The sequence below is a fragment of the Stenella coeruleoalba genome (genome assembly GCF_951394435.1).
Source record: "Stenella coeruleoalba genome assembly, chromosome: 14".
NCBI classification, from domain to species: domain Eukaryota; kingdom Metazoa; phylum Chordata; class Mammalia; order Artiodactyla; family Delphinidae; genus Stenella; species Stenella coeruleoalba.
This window is the reverse complement of record NC_137160.1, coordinates 86,569,274-86,590,605: the sequence shown is the minus strand read 5'-3', so window position 1 is coordinate 86,590,605 and position 21,332 is coordinate 86,569,274. Positions and strand designations below refer to the sequence as shown.

The window sequence follows — 21,332 nt, the reverse complement described above, 5'->3', positions numbered from 1 at the left end:
AATAGCCGTCATACTCGGTTCTTATAAAGAACTAAAGTTCTGAGGGCTTTGCTGAATTCCCATGAATCTCTCCAAGCCTGTGAGGTTTAAAATGAGCCCACATGGGACTTCCCTGGCAGTCCAGTGGTTAGGGCTCTGTGCTTTCACTGCCGAGGGCACGGGTTCGATCCCAGGTTGGGGAAGTAAGATACCGCATGCCACGTAGTGAGGCCAAAAACAAAAATAAAATAAAATTCGCCCACAGTTCCCAAGGAGAAAAGATCCATCACTTTCAACCCCACCATCCATTCCTGGGCCAAACTGTCTCTAGGTCACAGAAAGCTTGAGTTCCTAAAAAATGCATATAGGTGACAGGTATCCCAAACATTCCCAACTAAACCCCAGAAGAAATTACACAGAAATTATGTCTGTATTTAAAATTCCTCATCTCAACCTTCTAAATCATACATAATTTCCTGCTATCTGTGTCAGTTTCTCAGCCAGCTTTCAGTTTAAAGTTCTCTGAAAAAACGAACATTTTAAGATTTCAAAAATCCAGAGGCAACATTTAACAGATTATCTCGAGAGCAGAAAAGATGTGAAATTTTATGGAATGTAAATTAAGTCGTCGAACCGCCTCTCCAAGGCACTTGTAAGCTGGCCATTCACATTGACTAATACAGACTACACTTAGTAAAGTTTGTAGTAAAGTCCACTCCACGCCTGCCCCAGCACAGACTGTGAGTGGATGTGTTCCACCCGGTCCTGGAAACCCTTAATCCCCGTTAAGCAGGTTGAGTCCTCTAGTTTATCCGGCTGGAAACCGAGATTCATCGCGGTTAATCGGGATACAAAATGTTAGGTGTCAGAGGCTGCGTCCAAACCCACGCGCTGCATCAAAGCCCATGTTTTTCCTGCAGCACCAACGTCTTCCGTGGCTATAAACGAGGGGCTGTGGCAGAGGAATGGAAGGTCCAACCCCAGGCCTGCCCTGACACTTACACACCCCTTTTATGCATACTGAGTCAGTGCATCGTTTTTTAAATGGGGGCTCCAAGAAAGAGTTCATTTGATGAGTGATTCTGCTGCTAAAAGTATCCCTGAAACCACTAGAGCCTTGATAATGTGATGTTTATAAGGTGGACTTGTTCGCGTGACCCTGGGCTCAGCACGGGTTCAAACCTAAGCTCAGAATCAGCCACATGTTCTCTGGAGTTACTGTTTCCCTGATCTCTATTTTGCGCGTCAGTGGTTCTTCCCTGGTGGCGCAGTGGTTAAGAATCGCCTGCCAAGGCAGGGGACACAGGTTCGAGCCCTGGTCCGGGAAGATCCCACATGCCGCAGAGCAACTAAGCCCGTGCACCACAACTACTGAGCCTGCATTCTAGAGCCCAAGAGCCACAACTACTGAGCCCACGTGCCTAGAGCCCGTGCTCCGCAACAAGAGAAGCCACCGCAATGAGAAGCCCCCGTTCTCAACAAAAAGGAGCCCCCGTTTGCTGCAACTAGAGAAAGCCTGCACACAGCAACGAAGACCCAACGCAGCCAAAAATGAGTAAATAAATAAATTTATTAAAAAACAAAACAATGTAGTGATAGTTTCAGGTGTACAGCAAACTGATTCAGTTTTACATATACATGTATCTACTCTTTTTCAAATTCTTTTCCCATTTAGGTTGTTACAGAATATTGAGCAGAGCTCCCTGTGCTATACAGTAGGTCCTTGTTGTTTATCTATTTTAAATATAGCAGTGTGTACATGTCAATCCCAAACTCCCTAACTATCCCTTGCTCCCACCCTTCCCCTCTGGTAACCATAAGTTTGTTCTCTAAGTCTGTGAGTCTGTTTCTGCTTTGTAAATAAGTTCATTTGTATCGTTTCTTTTTAGATTCCACATATCATACGATATTTCTCTTTCTCTGCCTGACTTCACTCAGTATGACAATCTCTAGGTCCATGCATGTTGCTGCAAATGGCATTACTTCATTCTTTTTAACGGCTGAGTAATGTTCCACTGTATATATGTGCCACATCTTCTTTATCCATTCTTCTAACATTTTAAATTATTCTTTTATAAAGTACTTATTTTTATCTTAATGTTAAAAATAATAAAAGTGTGCCCATTCTACTATTTTCAAGTAAATCCCAGACATCATGTTCTTTCATTTCAGTAGGTATCTCTACAAGATACAAGACTCATTTTTTTTCAAATATACATATATTTAAAATTTCTTACCTTGACTCTGGACATAGATCTTATCCTTGGCATGTGGCTTTTGAAAAGAGGGGAGAAAGAAAAAAAAGTAAGTTTGCTAGTCCATTCCCATTGCTGCTTAGAGAGAAAATGAAGGCCATAAAAATATCCTGTTGGAAAACATCACAAAGAATCATCTACACAGCCACTCACAGACTAGCTACTTTATCAGAGCAAAGAGTTACCTCTGCTTTTAATGGGGGTTTGCCCGTTAAAAACACAGCTTATCTAAGGGAAGAAGTACAAAGAGGTCCCTTAAATCAGGCATAATGCAATATTACCAACTTATAGTTACTATGTTAGTAGAAAAGCGATGAAGCTCAGACAGAGAACATGCCAGGGATACAGCCCATCAGGTGCGTATCAGGAGCTGAGGTTGAAGGCAGACGTTTTGGGAAATGTGGTTTGTGGATACAAACCCTTGAATAGAGAGAGTACACTCCCCACCTTTGGAGAAGAAAGGAGGAGGGGGAGGAGGGAGGAGAAGAAGATGAAGACAGAGGAGGAGATGGGGATGGAGGGGGAGATGGAGATGGGGATGGAGGAGGGGTACCCAGTATGTTGGGAAACAAGAGAACAGGCACCAGGGGTCAGATTCTTCCAGGATGTGAATGGACTGGTCTCAGGGACCCTGTAAGGACCTCCCCCAAAGCCTCTTTGACATCAAGGGACACCGTGACACTTGCATGACTGATTTAGATATGTGTCCCCAGATGCATACGTACTATCCCTGGTGGTGTTTTCTGGCGGAACTTCATAAAACTACTAGAAAGAAAAAGAATCCATTTCTCAAGCTCGTTTTGAAACAGTGACATAGATATTTTTAAAATCAGGTTTAGACCCAAAGGTGGATGTTACGGGAGCAGAGTGAGAAATCCGCTTTAAAGGGCAGCAGGGTCAAGTAGGGGCAGAGGGCTGTTTCTCGTAAGTGATCAAAGATATGGTCATTCTGGTGATAAAGTCTAAAAAGGTGCATCTTTCTACCATGTGGCCTGAATGTCAGCTCCATGCATGAAACGACTAAACTAGGTAAAGAGTGGCCATCACAGAAGTTGCATCTTCGTGCTCTCTCTACCTAAACGTGTGTGAAGGGCTCTGGTGGTCCTCCAGGTGACCGGGATCCTGCGAATTGCATGTGGTCTGCTGACCCACTCTGACCTTCATCCTCAAATCAGCTTTATGTTTTGGGAAACAAACTAAAGGTGAGGCAGTCCCGACAAGGGAGAGACGATCAATGGGGAGAAGAGGGAGTTACCCTGCCCTCCACCTGGTGGATGGGAAGGTTCTGGGAGAGGCAGCATCTGGCCATCCTAGGACAGCTGAATGGAAGTTGGTACAGAGGGACCTCCCTGGCGGTGCAGTGGTTAAGACTCCAGGCTTCCAATGAAGGGGGTGCAGGTTCGATCCCTGGTCGGGGAACTAAAATCCCACATGCCGTGCACGGCACGGCCAAAAAAAAAAAAATAAAGAAGTTGGTACAGAGACACAAGTCTTGGTTTGGTTTTGCTTTTGACCTTAGCATTACATTTTATATTTATCCATCAGAGGTACCTGAGACCTCTAAAAGTCTTGAGTATCCTCCTCCATACGCCACATAGCAGGATGCAGCCCCTTTTAAAATGCCCTTAAAATAGCAAGCCTGCAAAAAAAGAGCTTCAAAAATCTCTTCTCTACTAGTTAAAAAAGATATTAACCTTAATGGAAAAAAAAAACGGTTAATAGCAGCCATTTGAAATCAGAGTTTAGCTCAGAGCCCTAAAAGATTCCTTTTTGTTAAATTATAATTTCACTAGAAAACTGAAGAAAATTGTACTGGAATAGGGCGCAGGCTAAGAGTGCCTCTTCTTTAACCAGACCTAAGCCTACAACATTGGCTCAAAAAATGTCCATAAGAAGGATATTGAAGCACTGTCAAAAATATACCCGGACAGCATTTTAACTTTAAAGGTAACACGAGTGTTTGACAAAAACAGATTCACTATAATTCTATATAAATTCAATTCATGACTGTCAGGCAAAATGGAGATTACAGCCTTACTACTATTTTCATTAGAACTGTGCCGTGCAATTAGAAATATGTAAACGCCAAATGCTCCTCTCAAGAAAGTTCCTTTGGGCACAAACAAAAATTAATTAATTAAAAGGGTATCTCAACTCTATAAACAGAATAAGTTGACTCTATATGGAAATGTCTGGGTTTATCTGCTGATCTTACCTATCTCTGAGGATTATTTCCCCCAAATCTATTGAACTCCCCCCCCAAAACAAGTAAGTATCAAGTCCAATACAGACTTTTAAAACATGTCATAAATGGGATTTGAAGATCTTATCCGAGCAAATCAAGAAAATAGAGGGACAGTATAAAGGAAATCTGCATCTGAGTTATTTTTAATCATTGTAAGAAAAGCGATCTGGCAAAAGCCAATTGGCTTACATTGATTTTGAAAATCATTTTCTATATTAAAATGGTCTAAATACAAATTTGCTTTCTTTGCTCAATATTTATTGTTGTTTCACTTGCCTTGAAATAACATGAGTTGAAGTCCTTATATATATCATTTCCCTTGGAAGATCAGCTCATTGATGCATAAAATGAAAAAGAAGACGTGTGTGTGTGTGTGTGTGTCGGAAGGGTGGAGAGGGAAGATTCTCCATTTTTCCTCCATTTTTAAAGTCTATGAGAAAACATTACTTAATTTGACCCACTACTAAATATAAAAAGTCAGTGCCCTATAAACACATGTGACTTTGTAACAGACCCAGATGCTCAGTTATGCCTTTTTATGATGGACCACCAGACAGCCAGCAACAACAAAAAGATTTCCCATTCTTTTATTAATATAACCTTCTGAAATTAAGCTTTCCACCAAATGGAAACCACAGTAAATATTACTTTTAAAATCTATGCACAATTTCATCCTCTACAGGTGACAAAAATATTATTTTACAACTTCTGATGATGGCTTTGTTAAAAGTCATTTAAAAACAGCTACAAATTACTTAGAAGAAATCATGGCCTGTAAGTGTATAGCTTTCAAAATACATCACAAAACACAGAAATTGGGCATTTTTCAGGGGACACGGGTCTCTTCTTTTCTCCCTCTTCTCTTTTCCCTTAGAAATTGTTTTTAAGTAAGGAAAGAAAATAATGTTCAGGGAATTCCCTGGCGGTCCAGTGGTTAAGATTCAGTGCTTTCACTGTCAGGGCCCAGGTTCAATCCCTGGTCGGGGAAACCAAGATCCCACAAGCCACGTGGCGTGGCAAATTAATAATAGTAATGTTCAAAATAAAAAGGAGGGGGGAACAACCTTGTCACTAAATTCCTGCAACTGAACCAGACAAGGAAAGATTTTTCAAGAAAAGGAAAAAATCCACAGATGAGATGGGGAGGACGTCTGAGAACCGAATTGGGATCCAGTTTTATGGGATCTGACATGAAACAGGCTATAAATAAAGATGAAACTCAAACAACCCTGGGCAAAATCAAAGGATGAATGTGTAACACGTAATCTAGCCCAGCAACTCAAGAAATAGGAATGCCAGCAAGAAAGTTCCCAGGAAGATTAAAAAGTAAAATACAGTTAAATCTACGGAGCAAATAACATGGAATCATTGCTGATTTTATTCAAAAGCTTCCCCTACTGTTCTCTGCCTTTGCAATCTGATGAATTAGAGCGACGCTTCTGATCATCCCAAAAGCTTGTGCCCCAGGTCATGGGAAACGTTAACTCAGAATCTGTGCTCTGAAATTGATGAGTTTTCCATCCTTTGAGTTCCTTTAAAACTTTTCAATTCCCAGGGATCTCACATGGGGGAAAAAAATGCAAAGGACACGTGCAGTTCTATCAAGAAATCTCTGAGGGAAGCCAATCTTAATAGAAGTTATTAAAAATGGTTAGCTTCCTAAGATATGACCAATCCCTGGAGTTTTCCTTACAGGATATTTGTGGGGAGGGCCAGCACACAAACTAGGGTTTCCAAAGATGAAACAGAGGGGTGAATGTTTCTAAGTTCACATTACAATAGAAACTATAATAAAAGATGTGGTCTGTGTAGCTCCTGTGCTGTCAACGTGATTTTTGGAGATGATCAAATACGAAGCGATGGGCCATGCAGGAAGAAGGAGAAGTAACAGTAATTCAAAGGACAGCATAATTCAGCAATTAGGCGAGAGGCAGCTCATTCAGATTAGAAAAGAACTAACACCTACATCAGCCTTTTGAGCTCCCCTGTGCCATGAACGGGCAAATGACAGCCAATGAGATCTGTCTTGCTTTCTGTATTTCAATTTCCAAAAGAACTGTGATGAGTATATGTACACAGTGAAAGTAAAATTACTCTTTAGGTATTGCCTAACTGCTTCCAGAAAGTTACTTTTCTTTAAGGAGTGCCAAGGCAGGGTAGATGAATTAGGCCCCAGAAGGTAGGGACTCAAAGTTTCCAAATTAAAAAAAAAAATCACTGAAAAGTAACAATACCAGGAAGCTTAGCTCAGCACTAACCTCAACAAAGTGTATCCATGTGCCATGTTGGTAATCACTCTGCTTTTTCTGAATTCGATAACTGTGTCAAACAGTATTTGCTCATGCTCAAGATTTTTTTAAATAGTTCCTAAATAAATATTTGAATTTAGAGAAAGTCCTCTTAGCTGAGTACTTTTTTTTAGAAAAAGCATGTGAACAGTGCAGTTAAACTTTACACAAACCTGTGGGGTTTTGAACCCAGTGGAGACAAATTAAACCACAATCATTGTTTCTGCAGAGAGAAAAGCCTTCAATTAAGATATGTGGATACCTAATTTGCTTTTAATTATATCGGTGAAATAGTTACATTTCTTGGTAAAAGTCTGGTGAATTTAGAGAAAGTATTCTAAACCCAGACTAGAATTAGAAGTGCCCAAACTTGTATTCTGAATGTCTATTACACACTGTAGCAAGAATCAAAATGCTACTTAGACTAGTTTTAAATTTGCACAATGCATATATCACAGTTAGACATGTGCAGTGAATCTAATTCCCAAAAACACGAAATCAAGGTTATAATATCACAGACCGACAGAGGAGCACTGTCCCAAAACACGGCCGATGTTGAACTTGGACAATGAGTACTAACTAGGTAGCAGGCGGACGCCAGTACAAAGCCCCCGGGACAGCGACCCTTACAAAGTAGGTACAACATCAAAGTAAGGCTGATACAAACAACACTATAAAAATAACAACGCCGGGGCTTCCCTGGTGGCGCAGTGGTTGAGAGTCCGCCTGCCGATGCAGGGGACACGGGTTCGTGCCCCGGTCCGGGAAGATCCCACATGCCGCGGAGTGGCTGGGCCCGTGAGCCATGGCCGCTGAGCCTGCGCGTCCGGAGCCTGTGCTCCGCAACAGGAGAGGCCACAACAGTGAGAGGCCCGCGTACCGCAAAAAAAAAACAAAAACAAAAACAAAAACAACGGGCCCAAACAAAGGCACTTCAAATTAAAAGAGATAAAATAAAACTCTCTTTATCGAACTCCAATCAAACTAATTTGTGTGAAGTCAGCCAGAGGCAGAAGGGTGCTCATCAACACAGCCTCCAAAATAATGTTTCTTTGTTTTTCCCCTCATTGTGCCTTTTTTTAAAAAAATTGAAGTATAGTTGATTTGCAGCGTTGTGTTACTTTCAGGTGTACATACATACCTATCTATTGTTTTTCCAGATTCTTTTCCCTTTTAGGCTATTACAAAACATTGAGATAGTTCCCTGTGCTATACAGTAGGTCCCAAAATAATGTTTCTAAAGGAGCATCCTAGCTTTGTCAGAGGGCTGAAATTAACCCACAGCTTGCAAAATATACCCTCCCTTCACTCCTTCCTGTTAATGTTTCTCCACGACCAGATCGGAGCATATGTTTTGGAAAGCTTGAATCAGGGTGCTCCCCACGTGCATATCTGTGGTATGTTGCACTGTCCAATGCTGCAGCCCTGGGCACGTGAGGCTACTGAGCCCTTGAAGCGGAGCTGGTCTGGATGGAAATGTGCCTCCTGAAAGTAACATGCACACTCAATTTCAAAGACTGAGTACCCAAAAAATGTGAAATAGCACCTTAGTCATTTTTATGTTGCTCATGTGTTGAAATAATAAGATTTTGGATACAGTAGGTGTGCAGTTAGGAACTTGGCCTTGGCCAAGAGGTGGTCTGGCTTTTGCCCTGGGCTTCTAGGAAATAATCTATGTGATTCCTAAGGGGCATGTATTTCTCTAGGGTGAGGCCAGCCACAGCTAACAGTCTTAGGTAGGGGCTGGCCATGCCGGAAAGACCAGCCATGTGATGGAAATTGGGCACTTTGGGCCCAGTGGTATCAATCTGCCTGAAGACTGGATTCAACCCTGTGTGCAAACAATCCATCAGTCAAGTCTATGCAATGAAGCCCCAGAATAAACTCTGGGCACCAAACGCAGTGAGCTTCCCGGGTTGGCAAACCCCGTACATACGTCTCAGATCAATAACGGGGCGTTGAGATGGTCATAGACCAACAGCCAGGGGGTAAAATGTCCTGACTGCCCAGGGAGAGGGCGATGGAGGACCAGCCCCGGCGTCTCTTCCTTTGGCGGATTTTAGTCTTATCCTTTCCCAGTAATAAACCATAACAGCGAGTGTAACTCTTCGTGAGTTCTGAGTCCTTCAAGCCCTTTCTCAAACTTGAGGGTGGTGATGGGGATCCCCTGAACTTGCCCTTGGTGTCAAAAGTGAGGGCAGGTTTGGGGAGAGCACCCTTACCCTTGTCCTTTGCAGGCTGGCTAACTCAGGGAGGTGGATTCAGTAAAACAGATTATTAAAACTGATCTTCCTTGTTTCCACTGACTTTTAAAAATGGGACTCTCAGAAAATTGTAAATTACATCCAGGGCTCATCTTCGTAGGGTGCATTGTATTTCTATTAACAGTACTGGCATCAAGAGTGAGCCTGTGTTTTTATAAAAATGAAGTTTGAGAAAATAACAAGTTTTAGGCCGGATTTTATGCTCAAAACTATATTTATCTATACAGACTCTACATGAAACCACAAAAGCAGTAAGAAGAAAAGACCATAAATCTTTCTAATCTGGGATAATTGGAATTTGATTCTGGTTTGATAATAATTACGTAAGGTTAACTAAGTTTGGACCTGAGCCAAGCCTGCTCACCAAAATAAAGGAGAAAATTAAAAACAAAAGGTGGCAGTTCAATAATGCAGCATGAAACTTAACTACTCAAAAACTGCGTCACTGTTCCGAACACGTAACTACCAGTAGTCTCTCCACAAAAATCCATCTCAAAGCATTACATAGATGTGGCTTAACAATGAACCTTTATATTGTTTCTACACAGTTTTCATTTGCAAAAACTAATCAAATAAAGGTATTGAGCTGAACTTTATTGAAAAATCATCCACCAAAAAAAAAGTACTAAAGCGGTATTAAAAAACAGGTTCACATTCGAATTTAATAACTAACCTCCACCACTTTAAACAATAAAAACAAATTCATCCTTTCTTTTACGAGCTTTCTTGATGCTGCCTGTGACATCATCATCCAAGACAAAACAATTTTTGCCGACTTCTCCATTTCTTTCTTCAAATGCCTTGTTATTATATTTGGAAAAGCATCTGTCGGAAAACAAAGACAGCTAACCTAGGATGAGGGTAGATTTGGTGTGGCTGACCTCCTGGGTGACAGGCAAATGGTCAACTTAATCTTGACATGTAAGATGATCCTTCCAGGAGTTCCCCGGCAGTCAGTGGTTAGGACTCTGCGCTCTCACTGCTGAGGGCCTGGGTTCAATCCCTGGTCAGGGAATTGAAATCCCACCTGCCACGCGGCGCAGCCAAAAAAAAAAAAAAAGAAAAAAAGATCTTTTGACAGGACACTGCTGGATATTCTCACCACTGCTAGCAAGCCTGCCCAAAACGTAACTGGTCTATGCATTTAACGCAGTTTTCTCATCGTTACATCGAAAAGTTAATCCCAGGCTTCCCTGGTGGCGCAGTGGTTAGGAATCTGCCTGCCAATGCAGGGGACACAGGTTCAAGCCCTGGTCCGGGAAGATCCCACATGCCGCAGAGCAACTAAGCCCGTGCACCACAACTACTGAGCCTGTGCTCTAGAGCCCATGAGCCACAACTACTGAGCCCGCACTCTAGAGCCCGCGAGCCACAACCACTGAGCCCACGTGCTGCAACTACTGAAGCCCGCATGCCTAGAGCCCGCACTCCACAACAAGAGAAGCCACCGCAATGAGAAGCCCACGCACAGCAACAAAGAGTAGCCCCCGCTCGCCGCAACTAGAGAAAGCCCGTGCACAGCAACAAAGACCCAACGCAGCCAAAAAATAAAAAATAAAATAAAAGTTAGTCCCGTCTAAGAATAATCACTGATCGCGTATCACCTCGACACTGATGACTTCCACATCTGGACCTGCAGCTGCACCCCTTTCTGACGACAGCCCCACACTGTGAGCTACATTCTGGATACTCATCCCCGAGTCCAATACTCGTCTCTAATTCAATGTGTCTGCAGCTCAAAGACCCTGTTCCTCCTCCTCTCCACATCTATACTCCTTTCCTCGAGTTCTTCCAAAATATATTCATAAAAATGTTAATATCCCTGAGCCCTTCTTTATTTCTTCCTCACATGCTATGGTCTTCCCGCACAGAAATGGATCCATAACATGGGGCTTGTGGTAAAAAAAAAAAATCTATATCCCGTGCAGGTAAAAGAGCATGGTGGTTGTGCTTTTTAAAAAAACATTCCAGAAGAAAAAGTGTGTGTGTGTGTGTGTGTGTGTGTGTGTGTGTGTGTGTGTGTGTGTGTGCAGGAGTGGTGGGGCAGTGGGTGAGAGTCAAATAAATAAGGATTGGAGGGAGTTCCCTGGCGGTCCAGTGGTTAGGCTTGGCGCTGTCACTGCCGTGGCCCAGGTTCCATCCCCGGTCCCCGAACTAAGATCCCGCAAGCCATGCGGCGCGGCCAAAAAAGAAAAAAAGGATTGGAGAATGGTAAGCTGGGTGGTGGACGCATAGGAGCTCACCCTACTATTCTTGCTATTTTTGTATATGCTTGGACATCTCTGTAATAAAAAGTTGTAAAGAAGGATCCCTTCCTGGCCAAGTCAATCGGACAAGAATTTATTGAACGTGAGGTGGTACGTTACCCTCTAGGGATACAGGGGTGAACCATACCTTGTCCCTGTCCTCAAAGAACTCACAGCCACACGGTGCGAAAAGTGAAGGAAAGAGGTGTTACAGGGGCGTTCCTGGTGGCGCAGTGGTTAAGAATCCGCCTGCCAATGCAGGGGACACTGGTTCGAGCCCTGGTCCGGGAAGATCCCACATGTTGCAGAGCAACTAAGCCCGTGCACCTCAACTACGGAGCCTGTGCTCTAGAGCCCGCGAACCACAACTACTGAACCCACGTGCCACAACTACTGAAGGCCGTGCGCCTAGAGCCTGCGCTCTCCAACAAGAGAAGCCACCGCAATGAGAAGCCCGTGCACCGCAAGGAAGAGTAGCCCCCGCTCGCCGCAACTAGAGAAAGCCCATGCGCAGCAGCGAAGACCCAACGCCGCCGAAACTAAATCAATCGATAAATAGGTGTTACAATCTCGAGGGATAAGCACTAAGTGCGGCGGATTATTAAAATGGACCTAATCAACGGCTCCCTCCCTGCACCCCTGCTTTTTAAGGCCACGCTGAAGATCGCCCCATAAGGAGGAAGAGGCTATAGCTCCGTGCTTGACTTGCTCTGGCCCACAGACAGTAGCAAACAGCACACAGGCAGAAGCTTGCAGCCTGCTCACGCACTGCTGCCTGCTCTCTCCTGCCGCTGAGCCTGATAAAGGGCGACAGACCACATGGAGAGAAACACCAACTGTCCCAGCCATCCCAGCCGAGGCCCCGACATGTAAGCAAAGCCATGCTGGACTACCCAGCCCCGCTGAGCTGACCCCGGCCAGAAATGCCCAGACAACACAAAGCATAAATGATAAATGGCTGTCTTAAAGCACTACGTGTGAGGTGATTTGTTATGCAGCAAAAATAACTGATACAGCAGTGAACACATCTGTACCAGGTTTGGAGGGCCACAGGTTTTACAGACAAAGGTGACATTTAAAACTGAGAAGTTAGGGAAAGGGGGGGAAATCAAGGAGGATAAACTTGCTTCAGCAGGGAAAAGCTTTCTTTTATGTCTGGCTTAACAGAAGGCAGTTGGAGTCTCATATCTGCTGCTCTATTCAATCTGTTTCCATATGTTGCTCTGGCTGAAGTGTATAAAGAAAATCCTGCTTCTTGCTGACAGGTAGCTGGAAAGGGGAGGAATATTTTAATATGGGCCTTTAAGGAGCCTTTTCAGATCATTATAGGTATTAGTCTTGGACATGACACCAAAACTCAACAAATGGTAGCTTCTTAAAGGTTAGTCGCAATATGGAACCTGAAATTGTATCATACCCTGATATTTCGAATCCATAGGTCTGTCTTGCACTTTGATGGATCTGTTATCTATGCATGATTCTGTGATGCCACGTATTAGTCATTTGAAAAATATTGGTTCACTGAGTGACGCAGATCTCGCAAATGTTGAACCATTTCATTACACAGCATCCAAAAAAAAAAAAAATTCACGTTTGTTAACACAACCACTGATCTCATCAGGGAAGGATGTAAGGGGAAGCTGTCCACTTCGTGGTGGCTTACGAGATTCTAATTTTTGCTTTAAAATTTAAATGATATCATTGGCAACAGATACTGCCCGCTGTTTTTCTTGAAGTGACTCACTCACTTGAGTCATTTTTAAGAAAATGAGCGCCAAACGCCCAAGTCTGAGTAACCATAGTTTGGTTATCAGTCCTTCAGATAAAAAAATTGTGTTAAGACATGGCTGGTTCAGTCTGCGACCCCAATGTTGCACCAGGGCCTTTGCTCAAGATAACCCCCATCCCTCATTCAGAGGCAGCAGAAAGAGCTGACACATACTTCCTGTTTCATCACCCAGAACGTTAAAAAAAACACATGTATTCAGAGGTTAATGTTTGATAAAAATTTATCATTTTTATGCTTCATCGAGGACATTCTTAAGTGAAAAACTGGCTCTTTTTTTTTTTTAACTATAAGTGGGTAATGGTGAATAATCCGTCGGTGCAGATGGGTACTCCTGCTTTCATGACGATGAAGGCGTCAGCCATTTTCCTCGCCACTGCTCTTCACATGGTGAAAAAGGTTTTTGCCTTTCATCATGCCTTTAATAATGTCTGAGCATTATGACAAAAATAGGTTTGACTTTGTGCAGATCCTGAAAGAGTCCCAGGGACCCCCCCTTTGAGAACCACTGGTACATCACTGCCGTAAGGCAGATGGACAGTCAAACTGATACAAACACGAAACTCGGAGCCAGGAAGCTTGCCGTTTTTCATTCATTACATTGCACTGAAAAATGCACCCTCGATTCTCTGCCTGGGGAGTTTGAGGTCAAAAATAAGAATATGCACACTCTGGTTGCAGGGAATCTTCACGTTCACGTGCACATAGTACTCTGGGCTTTGGCAAAGGTCGACCAGTCCCACAAAATACTGCATTTGCCCTTGTCCCATTGCAGCCGTTTCCAAGCGTTTGATGTTACAAAGTGAAAGCCTATAGATAAAGAATGTGCACAGCCTGTAAAATGCCACCAACAGGAATAATGCCTCCAGATGACAAGGGCCTAAGTGCTGTGCACAACGGTTTGCTGGTAAAGCACAAGGACCAGCAACGCTGGTGGTCCAGGGGCACTGCAGGGGTCACCATCTGAGAAAACAGCATCGTGCCTACGATCCACCGGAGGAAAGCAACCTTTCAGCTGGCCTTTTCTTTAGTTTTGCAGACACCAGCCCCACCAGTCCTCTACAGAACTCCCCACGGAGGATTCAGATTCCCGCCAGCTCATTTCACCCCCCCCCCACAAGTCATAATGAATTTTAAAAGTCAATAAATGCATTAACTTGTAGAGCTACAAAGCCCTCTACTCATTAAAGCCCTTCAAATGAAGAGTCCAGCCTAGGAAACTCCAGCTGCCACCTAAGGGATTGCTACTCCCAACGTGTACAAGGATGCTGCAACATTTACAGTCTAGTCCGTAAATCATCCCATCTGAGCACATAAAATGAAAACAGACAAAACATGAAAAGATCTGGCAGGGACTCCCCTGGTGGCGCAGTGGTTAAGACCCTGCGCTCCCAATGCAGGTGGCCCGGGTTCGATCCCTGGTCAGGGAACTAGATCCTACATGCATGCCGCAACTAAGGAGCCTGCCTGCCGCAACTAAGACCCAGTGCAACCAAATAAATAAATAATTATTTTTAAAAAGAGAGAGAGATTTGCAAAAACAAACAAACAAAAAAAAAGAAAAGAGCTGGCTATTGAGCTATTTTTGCAATTCAAGAAGAACAACAAAAAAAATCAGGGATGGTCTAAGAGTATCTACCCAAATAAAAAAAATCAACATATGGGAAACATAATACACTGCTGTGGCCACCATGGGCGGTGCCGATGGGAACCATGTCAGCTCTACTAAAACTGCCTTTCTGTTCTCTGATCCTGCAACTTTGCCAGCATAACCCAAATCAAAACGTGAAATGAACACGTACCCACTGCCTTTGTGCCGTTTCCTTCATTGACTCCGTGAAAGCGACAGCGAATCTAGAAAAGTGAGCAAAAATAATGCAAATGATTAGGGCAGAATCTAATTAACATAACTGTGAAACAGCTCTTTGGAGGTAAGTAGCTGAATTTACAGTGCGATCAATCTTTATTAGTCGTGGTCATTGGCTGTTAGATTTCATCTCCACTCACATCCAAAAAAAAAGTTCTGTCTGCAGAAAATGAACAAATGAAGCTCAAAACTTCCTATGTTTCTTGTTCCTTCAGGGAAGGTGAGGGAAGCAGAGATAAAGACAGAAAGCAGAGGGACTTCCTTGGTGGTGCAGTGGTTAAGAATCCGCCTGCTAATGCAGGGGACACGGGTGCCAGCCTTGGTCTAGGAAGATCCCACATGCCGTGGATCAACGAAGCCCGTGAGCCACAACTACTGAGCCTGCGCTCTAGAACCCGTGAGCCACAACTACTGAAGCCCGTGTGCCTAGAGCCCACGCCCTGCAAGGAGAGAAGCCTCCACAATGAGAAACGCACGCGCTGCAACGAAGACCCAACACAGCCAAAAATAAAATAAATAAATTTATTAAAAAAAAAAAAGACAGAAAACAAGATGCACTAGAGAGGCAAGGAACTTAGATAATATTCAGGGGCAGGTGATCCGGTCCACTGGCTTTGCCAAAGGAAAACTGGCAAAAGTGTTCAAGATTTACTGAATGTCCCCATTCATCGAGAAATGGCGGTTTCCAGAAGCAGGACTGGGTACACGTGGAATGAACCAGGAATATCTTTTGGGGCCAGAAAGTAAGAAAGCGCTCAAAACATGGCAAGGGCTTGTCGAAAGGATGCAGGAGTCAACTCAAAATATCTCCAATGGCCATGGCTGGGGTGATCTGGGCACCAAAATAAGTAATAGGAGTGATGGGTAACCCATAGAGTCAAATAAAATAAATAGCCATGGGTCCGTGTTGATGTAACTAAATAACTGAGTAAGTAAATGGGGTCAAACAGACAACTCTTCCTTATAGTAGAATTCCAATTAACAAATGTATGAGTGGTAGAAATAGAAAATTGTTGCAACCAAGAACCATTAATAGGGAATTCCCTGGCGGTTGAGTGATTAGGACTCAGAGCTTTAACAGCCGGGACCCGGTTTCTATTCCCGGTCGGGGAACGAAGGTCCCGCAAGCGGCACCTGGCGTGGCCAAAAAAAAAGAAAGAAAAAAAAAGAACCGTTAATAGATGATTCCTCCCCACTGGCATGACCTGGAAAGGGGAGCTCACGTCCCCCTGCCTGTGTCTTCTCCAAGCCTTCCTTCTTCCCCCTCCTCACTCTCCCCAAACCAGCCAGCAATCGCAGACACAGCCAATCGCATGCCTCTTACTTAAGGGAGAAATATGGAATCCGTCCCTTTGGGTAGAATAAACGTGAGAAAGCAGGACGAGACCACACCAGACCTTGCATCTGAGCCCAGCAGGGATCAGACTGCTGGCATCACTTATGAGATGCTCTCCACGTCCCCCGAACATTGGCAAGAAACACAAATAAACTGTATTCTGAGGGCATCAACTTTACTCCAAGAAACGAGGATAAAAAGGAGAGAAGAGCAACTAAATATCGACTGCAAGGAGAGTGCAGAAGCCTTCCTTTGCGGAAGTCCGCAAAAATGAGAAACTTAAGAACCAAACAAAGAACAAATTAAGCATGTAAATTGCCTGGCACAGTTCCTGGTCCCTAATTCATTTAACATCTGATAAACATCTGCTATTATTATTTTCTACTAGCACTAACACCACTACTGGGACTTGTGCAAAACATTAGGGCGCCCCACGTGGCCAGTGAACAAATTATTTGACAGCCTAAAACTTTCAGAAAAAAAAAATGACACCAAAAGCAAGAACAGCCAACGAACAAAGAATAAGGTCAATAACACAAAGACCAAGCAATTTACCCCATAACGGCATTTATGAACAGCCACTCATCTGGCAAGCGTGATGCTCTACTTTTCGGTGAGAATGTCAGCTCCACATGGGCTGGAACGCGGCTCTGTTCATGGCCACCTCCCAAGCCCCTGGAGTGTCTGGCACCCAGGAGATGGGCAAAAATACCTGCTGCCTGTATATGTGTATAAGTAAGAGAAGGAACAGTTCTGCCTTAAATTCCAACAGGAAGCAGGTGAGGGGGAGGGATGGGTGGAGAGGGGGAGGAAAGAACAGGAAAATGTCCCAGGTGTGAGGAGCGGACTCTGTGTGCACGGCAGCCCGGCGGCTGACTGTGACTGTCCCCCACCCATGTGACTGTCCCCACCATCACGTCCTGCTCATTTCAGAACCCAAGATGAGGCATCAGGAGGAGCTACAGCGTCAGTTTAAGATGGCAGGGAAGGATGAGAGTCTTGGGAAGGTTCTCCTCAAAGGTGCGTATGAAAATGTTTTCGGAGTCAGAGGGGCGAACTGGAGCTAACTTGAAAGACACGCCACTTATTCCAGGGCCACAGATAACAAGGTCTTTCTTCTGGCTCCTCATATAGGAACAGGGGGTCTGGCTTTACATCCACCTAATAGATAACCTTTTAAGAGAGTTTCTAGCCCAAAGATCCTTGGAAGATAAAGATATTTAAAATAACACATTTCTACCATTTGCAACAGCCAAGACATGGAAACAACCTAAGTGTCCATCGACAGAGGAATGGATAAAGAAGATGTGGTTCATATATATAATGGAATACTACTCAGCCGTAACAAAGAATGAAATAATGCCATTTGCAGCAACATGGATGGACCTAGACATGATCATACTAAGTGAAGTAAGTCAGACAGAGAAAGACAAATACCATATGATATTTATATGTGGAATCTAAAATATGACACAAACGAACTTATCTACGAAACAGAAACAGACTCACGGATGTAGAGAACAGACTGGTGGTTGCTAAGGGGAAGGGGGGTTGGGGGAGGGATGGAGTGGGAGGGTGGGGTCAGCAGATGTAAACTATTATATATAGGATGGATAAACAAGGTCCTGCTGTAGAGCACAGGGAACTATACTCAATATCCTGAGATAAACCATAATGGAAAAGAATATTTAAAAAAGAGTGTACATATATGTAAAGCTAAATCACTTTGCTGTACAGCAGAAAGTACCACAATATTGTAAATCTACTAGATACTTCAATCAAAAATAAAATACTATTTAAGGTAACATAAAAAATAAAATAAAATAACACATTTTTTAGGAAAAATATAAAAGTACCACTTTTGCACTTTTGCTTGAACACTGCCATTTCAAAACACACTTACGTTGACATAGAGTTCTATTTGTCGAAAACATCTTTAGTAACACTGAAAAAGCATATGAAATTACCAACATTCAACCGGTTTTGACCTACACAACAGTAACTTCACATGCCATTGATTCCGTAATCGTGAGAGTATTTGTGAGGCAATTCATTTCATACAAACTCTCTTTTGCTCATTTGCTGGGCAATGTTAAGTTTTTCTAATATGCACCTGGATAAGACTTCACTAAACAATTTCCACAAATTTCAAATACTCCTTATTTAATTTTGGTGTTTATAACTACCAAATACTTATTATAATATTCATAAGCCCAAAAGTGGATGCTAAAATAAGTTCCCATACTATACCATACAGGAAAAGTTTTCAATACTAAAAAAGTTGAAAAATATACCTTATAGGGAAAATAAAACTATTTAAATGAAACACTCATTATAAAGCTAGACAAGTTCAATGCTTTGTTCTACAGAAAAGTGTGCTGTATTGTGTCAGACAAGAAATCTGTGATTCACGCAACTTCCCTGCCCACTAACTCCAATCAATATCCCCAAATAAAAATCAATGTGTGGGGCTTCCCTGGTGGCGCAGTGGTTGAGAGTCCGTCTGCCGATGCAGGGGACACGGGTTCGTGCCCCGGTCCGGGAAGATCCCACATGCCGCGGAGCGGCTGGGCCCGTGAGCCATGGCCGCTGAGCCTGCGCGTCCGGAGCCTGTGCTCTGCAACGGGAGAGGCCACGGCAGTGAGAGGCCCGCAAAAAAAAAAAAAAAAAAAAAAAAAAATCAATGTGTGTTTTACTAACCACACAATGAATAATGTTAATGATAATATCATAAGATGAATTCATTCCACATTGTTTCTCCCAAGCAGAATGATTTTCCTTCTATGAGATAGTGCATTACAAACTGCAGGAATGTAAAGGCAATAAATTCTTAGGGTGTAAGAACAACAAGAAGAAAACCTATAATGATAGATCACCTTTCGAGGTGAGCCAACACTGTTTTAATACCTTCATTTATTGTAAAACACACACACATACGCGGAGCGTACTCTCTATCTTAAAAAGGGTGCATTTCCACATTTATGTCCAGGAAGTCTTCAGGAAGAAGGAGTGTCCTGAAATGCAATGCCATCTATTTGTAACCCTAGTTTTAAGAGGCAAGATTGACACCTATCTTTCCCCACAAAAAAATTAGGCTGCAAAATAGAACCTGGGGTTCTGTCCTTGGTGTGGATCAGAAATGAGACAGTTACACACACTTGAAGACGTCTGGATTCCCATGGCTTCTCAGCCATGCAAGGCTTACAGACGAGCACAGAAAATTCATGGTTAGTATGGCTTTGTTATACAGCAGAAACTAACACACCATTATAAAGCAATTATACTCTAATAAAGATGTTAAATAATAATAATAATAATAAAAAAGAAAGAAAAAAGAAAATTCATGGTTGGCCACTTACTGGGGACATGGAAGCAACCTAAATGCCAATCAACAGACGAATGGATAAGGAAAACGTGGCATGCACACACACTAGAATACTCTTCAGCCTTAAGAAAGGAGGACATCTCGACATCTGCAGCAACATGGATGAACCTGGGACATATTTATGTTCAGGAAAACAAGCCAGATGTGGAAGGACAAATACTGTATGATTCTACAGACACGTGGAATCTAAAGCAGTCAAACTCGTGGAAGCATGAGTAGCATGGGAGGGGTTGGGGGAGGGGGACACAGAGGGAGGGGGAAACAGGGAGCTATTAGTCAAAGGTCACAAAGTTTCAGTTGTACGAGATGAACGTGCCCTAGAGCTCTCCTGTACAGCAGAGAGCCTACAGGTAATAATACTGTAGGTAAACAATTTGCTAAGAGGGTAGATTTTCTGTTAAGTGTTCTTACCATAAAAATTAAAATAATAATAAAAATAAAGAAGGTGGGAGTAAACTTTTGGAGGTGATGGATGTGGTTACAGCATAAATTGTGATGATGGGTTCACAGGTATACACTGATCTCCAAACTCATCAAGTTGTGTGCCTTGATTACGTACAGCTTTTTGCATGGCAGTCATTCCTCAGTAAAGTGGTTAAAAAACTAATAAGTAGTGTTTCCACATTTTAAAAATTCATCACCTGTTTTGTTTTTTTTTGTTTCCCACAATGATTCAAAAATTTATTAGAGTTGAAAGGATGCTTCAACAGTACTGGTTGGGTTTTCAGTAAGCTGTGAATTCAGGGTGATTCGATGGCAGGTGAGACTCTGAATCATCAGCAGCCAGTGGGTGCATGGGGGGCAGAGACCACATCCACCCACGTCAACGCTTCCGTGGAATCACCCCAGAAAGCCCGCCAAGAAGAGTGCTTTGCTTTGCTTTGGGTACGCATGTATACTTCTTCTTTCGATTTCATTAGCTCTTTTTTTCACAATTTTTATATGAACAGAGAGGATTTGTATTTTATTATGATGTTAGTTATTATGACTGTGATTGTTATAAAGAGAAAATGGGGTGTTTCTGTTTCCCCACCAAGCCTCCCAGTTCACTCCAGAATGCTGTACAGATATTATCATTTTCTAAGAATGCCTTGACATGAAGAAGGTTGGGAAGTACAGCTCTGGGTTCTCAGCAGGGGCAATAACTCCCATCCCAGGGGCTAGAAATGTGCGCAGGTGTGTTTAACTGCTGCAGTACCCAGCAGGTGCTGTGGACACGCAGTGTCCAGAGTCTGGGACATGCGGGGCAGCCCCACAATGAATAACTATCCTGCCCAGAATACCCACAGTGACCCTACTGAGAAACCCACTCGCTGGTTGCTCTCACAAATGGTTTATATATAGCCCAGAAACCCGTATAGGTTAAGAGCCACGTCAAAGAGATTCCTCTTGCCACAACTAGAAACATGAAAATTACCACAGAAAACATCTTGTTAGTGAAGGCAAATATACAGTAAAGGTAGTAAATCAGCGTGTACAAAGCTAGTAGGAAGGTTAAAAGACAAAGAGTAGGAAAATCACCTGTGTACCACAATCTACATAGTTCAGGGAGATGCAAAACAAAAAGATGTACAATGCGTACGACGTCAAAACCAGTAAATGTTGGGGGGGAGCAGGGTGGGGAAGTAAAAAGGCAGCGTTGTTAAAATGTGCTTGAACTCAGAGACCAGCAAGTTAACAT

At 43.0% G+C, this 21,332-nt stretch overlaps 1 protein-coding gene across 3 annotated transcripts in view; it reads right to left on the bottom strand.

Annotated features, from left to right (window-relative positions):
* The window catches only part of GLT1D1 (glycosyltransferase 1 domain containing 1), a 100,543-nt gene that overhangs the window by 50,138 nt on the left and 29,073 nt on the right, over positions 1-21,332 (bottom strand). For all 3 annotated transcript variants that reach the window (XM_079941950.1, XM_079941952.1, XM_079941951.1), the window contains 2 exons: positions 14,866-14,917; positions 2,217-2,253 (listed from right to left, as the gene is read on the bottom strand). In XM_079941950.1, the coding sequence (XP_079798076.1) occupies positions 2,217-2,253; positions 14,866-14,917 (89 nt within the window). The remainder of the gene's footprint in view (positions 1-2,216; positions 2,254-14,865; positions 14,918-21,332) is intronic.